The sequence below is a fragment of the Danio rerio genome, chromosome 22 (genome assembly GCF_052040795.2).
Source record: "Danio rerio strain M-AB ecotype USA chromosome 22, GRCz13ab, whole genome shotgun sequence".
In the NCBI taxonomy this organism is placed as follows: domain Eukaryota; kingdom Metazoa; phylum Chordata; class Actinopteri; order Cypriniformes; family Danionidae; genus Danio; species Danio rerio.
Genome location: NC_141042.1, coordinates 34,958,016 through 34,967,500, shown reverse-complemented (window position 1 = coordinate 34,967,500; position 9,485 = coordinate 34,958,016). Strand labels below are relative to the sequence as shown.

The window sequence follows — 9,485 nt, the reverse complement described above, 5'->3', positions numbered from 1 at the left end:
GCGTCATTGGCTACGTTCACGCTGCAGGCAAATGTGGCATGAATCAAATTTTCCCCCTTATGTGACTCAGGTGATGACAGTGTGAACAGCCTAGCCGCATGGAATCTGATCTTTTCAGGTCAGATCTGTGCCACTTTCATATGTGGTCTTAAATCAGACACAGATCTGATGTTTAGCAATGCGACCGCAGTGTGAACGGTCATGTCGGATTTCATGTGACTTTTACATAATCTTTGAGCGTCATGGGTCATCATTCTGTGCTGCAAACATCCTCTACACCTCAGCAGCACAGTATAATGGCACACAGGGTGATTACAGTACCACAGAAAGTTGGTTGTTCATGTTAAAAACTATTTTAAAGGCAAAACTGGTGCTTGTTAACTAATCTGGTTAACGATTGAGGCACGGGTTGATCGCGAAGCCAAAAAGCTTCATGGATGTTGCGGATAGGAGATCCGTGTGCAAAGGAGGAAGAACTTTCTCTCAGAGAGAAAAAAAGGGCAGGTGCTCGAGCACCCAAACCCCCCTTCAGCACGTGTCTGCTGTTTATAACAAAGTAAAATTAAATAACTCCGCAAACGGAGATAAACCAACTCCGCCTTCACAGCTCAGTCTGCGGCTGCTCATTAACCCTTGATGAGTTCACTACACCGCTGATCAGAGCGCCACGCACAGCGCTTGTCATAAATCACAAACGATCAGTTTTTTTTTTATCACAGGAGACTTATTTTAGGTCTCAAATGCCGAATTACACCTTAGTAGTAGCAGAACAATCATTTACAGATCATGAAATACGCCACAGTTGTCTGTGAAATGAGTAATAATGATATAAGCATGATCTGACAATGTGCTTACTCATGCAGCACACACGTGTGCATAATTAGACATTTTGCGTTCTCTGTAATGCACTTTTGCTCATTCGGGTCAGTTCAGGACCATGATCTGTTCACACTGCAAATCTGATATAGGCCACATTTATAAGAGCAGTAGGAACAGCCATGCTAAAAAATCAGATCTGAGAAAAAATCTGATTTCAGCATTAAGCCTCGCAGTGTGAACGTAGCCATTGTATCACAGTGGGTAGCACAATCGCCTCACGGACAAGGTTGCTGGTTTGAGCCTCAGCTGGCATTTCTGTTGCCTGAGTCTCCCCGTGTTGCTGTGGGTTTCTTCTGGGTGCTCCGGTTTCCCCCAAAGTCCAAACACATGCGCTAAAGGGAAATTTGATCAAATTGTGTGTGAATGCGAGTGTGTATGGGTGTTTCCCAGTACTGGGTTGCAGCTGGAAGGGCATCCGCTGCTTAAAACATATGCTGGAATAGTTGGTGGTTCATTCCGCTGTGGTGAACCCTAATAAATAAAGGGACTAAGCTGAAGGAAAAGGAATGAATGAAGTGTAATGGTAATTATTTGCTGTTTTCTCGTCTTCTTTTTCTTGAATCTACACCAGCAGAGATCTGCACTATAATGCCTGATCCAGACGTGACTCTCGCTATGCTAATGCTAGTGTTTGTGGTGTGGCGTAGTGGGCAGATGCTTTCAGGGATCTCCCACTGAGGCCATCTGGTTGGCTGTCGAGGAGACTGGCTCCAAGGGCGTCAAGGGTGGTTCTGGTCTGTCACTCGCAGGGTCACATCGGCATCACACCAACACAGGCTGCTTGACGCAAAGTGCTACACTGTATAATACAACAGTAGATCCAATCGGGTGTGCTGTCAGACTGGTGCGATGTGGCTTTACAGTACCCTAATAATCAACCACTAGATGTCTCTGTGAACTAATAAGCCTGAGTGTATCACTCACACTAAAAGTAAAAACATCTATCGCTCTCAGAGATGCTGATTTGGTCACACAGGACAGATTTAAATAAAATGGGAAAGCTTCAGGATCAGGACAGACGATGGAACTGTGATTTGCCCTATAAACAAAGCTGAGTCAATATATCTTGTGTGTGTTGCTTATATAATTGCATTCTCCTGTACTCCATACTAAGGCATTGGGTTTTCAATATGTCTGTATGAAATGTTGTTAACAACTGTGCTGCAGTGGAGATTCACCAAGGATGCTGCACAGTTGAAAAAACACCATATTTTATTACACGCACAGTAGAAATTTTGATTATTTAATCTAATTATAAGGGTGACGCAGTGGCACAATAGGTAGTGCTGTCGCCTCACAGCAGGAAGGTCGCTGGTTTGAGCCTTGGCTGGGTCAGTTGCGCTGCATCTATCCTCTTTACACCAACACTAATCGCTTCATTTCAAATGATTTTAATTTTGATTCTTAACAAATCTCAACAAATTTAACAAATCTAGCCTTTTTCTTCAGCTCGCTCTCTTTCTCCCGCCACATACACCTTTGTTTTCTTCTCTCTTGATTCCTCTTTCTTTTGCCCGTTCTGTCAGGTCCCCAGCCAATAAACCCGAGCAGCTTTCTGCATGACTGCGCACAGAGCTAATGAAAGACTGTGATGGAGACAGCAAGAAGCCTCCGTCCACACAGAGAGCATTACAGACAAACGACAGAAGCCGCATCTTTCTGTAGTAAATAAGACCTAGCTAAGAAGCAGTTTGAAAATCTTAATGCGCTGTGTCGGTTGACAGATACGATCAAAATTAAAGCATTTACTTTAGTTGACTGAATTTACTGTTCATTTTCACATAGTTAGATATTAGCATGTTAATAACCCAATAACAGAGAATGGTCCGACAAAGAGGAAATATCCAGTGAGCGGCAGTTCTGTGGGTGCAAATGCCTTGTTGATGCCAGAGGTCAGAGGAGAATGGCCAGACTGGTTCCAGCTGATAGAAAGGCAACAGTAACTCAAATAAGCACTCGTTACAACCGAAGTCTGCAGAAGAGCATCTGTGAACACACAACACATCCAACCTTGAGGCGGATGGGCTACAGCAGCAGAAGACCACACCGGGTGCCACTCCTGTCAGCTAAGAACAGGAAACTGATGCTACACATCACACAGGCTCACCAAAACAGGACAATAGAAGATTGGAGAAACGTTGCCTGGTCTGATTCCATTCGCATAGTTGAGTCAGAATTTGGCCTCAACAACATGAAAGCATGGATCCATTCTGCCTTGTATCAGCGGTTTGGGCTGGTGGTGGTGTAATGCTGTGGGGGATATTTTCTTGGCACACTTTGGGCCAATTAGTACCAATTGAGCATGGTGTCAACGCCACAGCCAACCTGAGTATTGTTGCTGACCATGTCTATCCCTTCACGACTACAGTGTACCCATCTTCTATGGCTACTTCCAGCATGGTAACGGGCCATGTCATAAAGCGCCAATCATTTTAGACTGGTTTCCTGAAGATGTCACTGAGTTCACTGTACTCAAATGGCCTTCACAGTCACCAGTACTCAATCCAATGGAGCACCTTTGGGATGTGGTGGAATGGGAGATTGGCATCATGGATGTGCAGCCGACAATTCTGACACGAAGGATTAAGGCAGTTCTGAAGGCAAAAGGGGGTCCAACCCGGTACTAGTAAAAGATGTACTTAATAAAGTGGCCAGTGTGTGTATACTTATAGGTCAAACCATAAGGTTAAGCATATGAAGGTATATTTTGAAAATTCTTCTCGAACGCCATTCTGGGATTGCTTTTAAAGTTTACAATATTTGTTATGAATTTCTTACAAACCAAGACTGTATCATGAGCATGTTTATGATGCCTTAAAATGCTGTCTAGGTAGGCAGCATACTTGGGTTTCTATCAGATATACAAATCTGACATCATTCATCTGAATGCAATGACAAATCTGAGTTTGAGAAACATCATGTCAGTCATCAAGCAAATCTGTTACTCTAATCTGTACACTATACATCAATGTTACATGCCTTTGTGTTTACAATCTTCAGCTTTGATGGGGACGGCAGTTATGATCTGTTCTAGAGTGAACAGAGAGTGTGTATTTATCCATCAGCACTCAAGACTGAAGATTTAATAAAGCCAGTGAATGACATTCCGCTCCTGGTTCATGTAGTTCATTATACACCTAAATGCAGCTTCACTGATAAATCAAACAGATAAATGTCTGTAAAGGGCACAGAAGAGGCTTACGTGTAAACTTTGAGCACAAAGTCTTTCTCCTCTTTGAGTTCAGAGATGGTTTGTAAGACGTCGCTCATGGCCAGAACTGCGCATCCATACGGCCGCCGATACTGGACGTGAGGAGGGCCCTTCTTTGAGTCATTTAACAACATCCGTCCTGAAAAACAAAAAAGCATTGTTCGTAAACTAGCATGAACTAAACAGATCTTAACAACTAGTCCATTTACATTACATACATCAATGTTCTTTCAGCTAAAAAATGGTGACTAAACAAGAACGTTAAAAATGTATTAAGAATTAAGTGGAGTTAAGTTTGATGTTAGCATGTTGCTACGCTAAAAACACAGCCAAATAAATTTGCATCTACTGTACATAATGGGTTTAAGTTTGACACCCAGTGGTCGAATTAGGTATTGAACATGCCCGGATCAAAACAACTGCAAGCACAGGTTGCCAGATTGATGACCAACAGGAGCGAGTTCTGGCGATCGAGCCTAAAGGCTGATTTAAGTGTTGTTCTAAAGAAAAACAAAGGCACACAAAGTTTTTATTCTAACCATCACCTGGAATTAAAATATTAAAAACGGCTTCTATTTTGCACAGCTGAACAACAGAAAACAATGATCAGCTCAGGTACAACACGTGTGCTTTATTCAGTGTTAAATGCTAATAATGTGAGTTTCAAAGGACATGTATAGCCATACTACTGAAAGCAGAAGCAGCTAGTTCAGCTTAGATCTGGAGAATAAAATAAACCATCTGAAACTGAACTCTAGAACTGAGATTTAGTGAAAACCAACACATATCAGTGATTCAGCATCTACATTTATTCATATTAAAGAGGTTTAATATGTAATAAATAAATTATCAACCTTACCATTTTGTGAGTGAGTGCACTATTCTGTGCTTCTAAATGCCTGTATTTACATTTCTGTCGTGTTTCGTCTGCTGAAAATTCATTATATGAATTTACCTAAAAATTCATTATATTTACATTACATGCTAATTAATAACCTCATGTGGAACTCTGAATCTGCATCTCATTTTAGAGTCTGCTACTGTCCACCAGAGGTTGCATTTCAGTCACGGGCGCATGCTTTGAAAGCCTTTCTGAATGAATAAATGAAATATGCTGTTTTCCACCATCTGGCAACCCGGAGTGCTAAAATATAATTGGCTAAACTGACATTGGGTGGGGTAAAAAATTAAAATGAATGAGCAGTTACATTAATAACTCAACTTGAATGTTTATGACTCAAACTGTTTTAAGTTATGCTTATTACACAATCATTAATTAATTGTGTTATTAAATACTAAATAAATGCAAAACAATAAAATATAATCTACTTGAGTGACTGAATGAGAATGGTAACACTTGATTCAAACAGAGTTTGATGCTAGCATATTGCTAAGCTAAAAACACAACACATCTACGTAATGGGTTACATTTAAGATGATTCAAATCCAAATGCTAACTCAACTTGAATGTTTACGATGAATCAAATACAGTCTGATGTTAGCATGCTGCTGTGCTTATAGCATAAACATCAAGAAACAGTGATATTCAAATATCCAAAATATGAAGGCATCCCTGCTGAAAAAGACTTGATTTGATAGTTTTAGCTGGTCAACCAGCCTGGTTTTAGAGGGGTTTTCCAAGCTGGTTTCCAGCCATTTCCAGCCTGGTCTTAGCTGGTCAAGCTGAAAAATGAGAAGCTTAATCCAATTAAAACCAGTGACACCAGTCTGGTTTAAGCTGGACATAGCTGATTTTGGCTGATCTCCCAGCCTGGCTAGCCATCGTCCAGCCAGACCAGCTAAAACTAGCCTGGAAATTGCCAAAACCCCTCTAAAACTACACTGTAAACCCTTACCATAGATTATGCAGTAAATAACTGTAAAATAGCCGGTGTTTAGCTGTAATGAAAGGAAACAGTATTTTACTGTAAAAGAAGCAGGATTTGTATGAAATTCTGTAGTGCAAAGAATAAATCACAGTAATTTACTCTATGTACCCATTACAGATATTTACTGTCATAATAAATGGTAAATTACTGATCAAGCATTACTGCCTCATCTACTCTGATGCTTTATGTTGCTATTTATATTTATTATATAATTTTATATATTTATATATATTTACTGTTCAGTTTTGATATGCGAATGGTCAGTATTGAGGGGAGAGTGGGACATTGCATTGATGATAAGCTGAATTTCACTGTTACCCTGTAGATTATGCAGTAAATAACTGCAAAATAGTCAGTGTTTTGCTGTAATGAAAGGAAACAGTATTTTACTGTAAAAGGAGTAGAGTTTGTATAAAATTGTGTAATGCAAAGGATAAATTACAGTAATTTACTTTATGTACTGTGACAATAAATGGCAAATTACTGTTCAACCATTACTGTCCCATTTACTCTGATGCTTCATGTTGCTGTTTATAGAGATGTGCATTTTAAAGGCAGAAGACAATGATTTAGGCCTCACCACACTCCCACAGGCTGTCTTATTCTAAACACAAAAGTATTAGAAAAAGTTTTCAGAAAATGCTGGCTCTTTAAGGGAGCCAGGTGTTTGATTTGTTTACTGCTGAGTGTGCTCTATTCTCTGTCAATCAATTCAGATGTCAGTCTGATGTTTTAGGCTTTAAATAAGAATCTACAACGAGTAAGTTGAATGTGTTAAAATGTTTTTGAGGGTTTTTTAAAATAAGGCTGTGTTTTAAGTTATATTGTTGTTATCTTGAACTGTGTACTTGAAAGCTACATTGTTAGCCTCTCCTCGCTTTTAAGTATATTTATTTATTGGATATTGCATATTGCAATAATGAACAGATGCTAAAAGTTTATGCACATAAAAACCAATAAATTCCATCACCTCAGTAAGTTAACATGTGCACAGAAATCATCACAGGCAATCACAAAAAAATATGATACAAATAACTATCCACACACAAAAGCTCCACTGTCAGGTCCCAGGTTGTGAGTTTGTTGCTAAGTATTTTTCAGAGCTGTGTTTCCACCTATGAATTTATATTAGAAACAATAGAAAAGTTTGTGGTCATGTGATTTTAAAGTAGATAATAATTATAACAATAAAAGATTGGATCCTTTGGATTTTCGGTGTTGCCAACTTTGTTTTTGTTTTTTATAATTATTTGTAACTTTTTATTGAGAATTGACACAGTATCTGCCTGTGTTTGACAAACATGTTTATATATATATATATATAGAGAGAGAGAGAGAGAGAGAGACTATGTGTGTGTTCTTTTCATATGCTTATTTTTTATTTATTTGAAACTTTAAAAAATAAAATAAATATTTTGTGTTTTTAGCTGTTTAGTTTAGTTTTTTTTTTGCATGGTCAGCACTGAGGAGAGAGAATCACATTTTACTGCAGCACTTTGTGTGTGTGTGTGTGTGTGTGTGTGTGTGTGTGTGTGTGTGCGTGTGTGTGTGTGTGTGTGTGTGTGTGTGCACGTGCGTGTGTGTTAAATGTTGGCAGTTGCTTTAAAAATATGCTATATACCATGGGGGTCAAACTCCAAAGCTGTTTCTCAATATGCGTTCTTCAGTGGTCTTGCGTCCTCGTGTTCTCGTGAAACGTCATCATCAGCTGCCTAATTTCAGTTCCAATACTCAAGACCGCAAGTACAGAGGACGTGTTAAACTTCCCGAATGTGTTCTTGATATCGAGGATGCACTGATGCTGACTTGAGCACCAAACTCGCTCTGGAAGTCCCAGAAGTCATTGCGACTGGAGGTGGGAAGCGCTGCATTTTATTTAGATTTATTATTAAAGTTTAGAGATATCACTTATTTACCTCAGGAGTTTCCCTAAATGAAACGGTGAAAGTAAACATTAACATGAACATCTTAATAAAGGAATAAACACATTAAGAGTTGTTTGCTGAAATTCGTACTAAAATCTGTTTTATTTATATTGTGCAGAGTATATTTCTAATGTTTTTATGCAAAGTATATATTTTGAAGAGGGGAAAAACAATAAATCGTTGTATGAGTGCTGTAATGTTTAAATAATTTCCATTTAAAACACGTGAAGGTCACATGACCATCAGGAAGAACGCAGCATCCCATTTCTCAAAGGACGCGTTCTCTGCCCTCGCGGTCTCCTGAGTTTGTTCTTCCGAGGACACCTGGCAAGACCGGTCTCCACAAGAACGCAAGTCCGTTCTCTGCGTTCTTGGAATTGAGAAACAGCCCAAGTTCCTGGAGGACTGCAGCGCAGCAGAGTTTAGTTCACACCCTGCTTCAACATTACCTGTAGATTTCTAACAAGCCTTAATTAGTTTGATCAGGTGTGTTCAATTAGAGTTACAGGTTAAAGTCCCAGTCACACTGCACTTTTCTCCCTTTAGATTTCCATTGATACGCATGTGAATGCTGCAGACCTGGAATGCTAGCTCATGCGAAAAATTTAACTGTTTGCAGCATTGGAAAGTTCAAACTTGGAGATCTCTGACCTGCGAAATCACATTATGTGATTGCTTGAGACCAATCAAAGATCAAAACATGACCTGTCTGAACAAAAATTTAAACTATGGACCAGTCGCTTGCTTTTTCAATCTCTAATTATTTTGTTTAATCCCACTTCTTTTCGCAGTGCCGTATGACAGAATTTTCCATGCTTAAACGTTAGTGTGACCGCAGCCTTACTGTGCAGACCTGTAATATGCAAGACAATATTTATATCTGCTGATTTCTTAATTTTGTTATACATTTTATGTTGTTTATTTGTTTGCTACCAAAACAATAAAATACATTTGTCTAAATTTTTATGCCTTCTATTTTTAATAACGGGTAAGAATACTAATTAATTTTAGTAAGACTATGAAATACTATTAATGTGTATGCAGTATAATGCTGTGAGTTGTAACACTACAGTACAGTAATTAACTGTACACAGTTTCCAGTTAGTTACCACTACTGCTCTATTACAGTAATTAACTGGCAACACTGTTGCCAGCTACTCTCTGTAATGGTTCGGTTACAGTAAATAACTGGCAACACTGTTGCCAGCCACTCACTGTAATGGTTCAGTTACAGTAATTAAATAGCAACACTGTTGCCAGTTACTTACTACAAACAAACTTTTACAGTGAGTAACTGGCAACAGTGTTGCCAGTATTCTACTGTAAAAACGCCTGGTAAGGTCTAACAGTGTAGGCTGGTCAACCAGCTAGAACTATCCAACCAGCCTAGGCTGGTTTAAGCTGTTTTTTTAGTAGGGATACTAATTAAAATATAGACTAATAAGGTGACACCATGAGTGTTTACGACTGATTCAAACAGAGTTTGATGCTAGTATACTGCTATGATGAGGAAAATATTAATGAGTACTTTATTTATTTACAATTGACCAAAAGCTTTACATAAAATGCAAATAAAAAATT

At 38.9% G+C, this 9,485-nt stretch overlaps 1 protein-coding gene across 50 annotated transcripts in view; it reads right to left on the bottom strand.

Moving 5' to 3' along the window:
* dock3 (dedicator of cytokinesis 3) overlaps positions 1–9,485 on the bottom strand; it is a 406,352-nt gene that overhangs the window by 113,859 nt on the left and 283,008 nt on the right. For all 50 annotated transcript variants that reach the window (XR_015522243.1, XM_087304578.1, XM_087304583.1 and 47 more), the window contains exon 12: positions 4,082–4,229. Coding sequence is in view for 49 of the 50 variants with exons in the window: in XM_087304578.1 (XP_087160704.1) it covers positions 4,082–4,229 (148 nt within the window). In the remaining variant the exon portion in view is untranslated. The remainder of the gene's footprint in view (positions 1–4,081; positions 4,230–9,485) is intronic.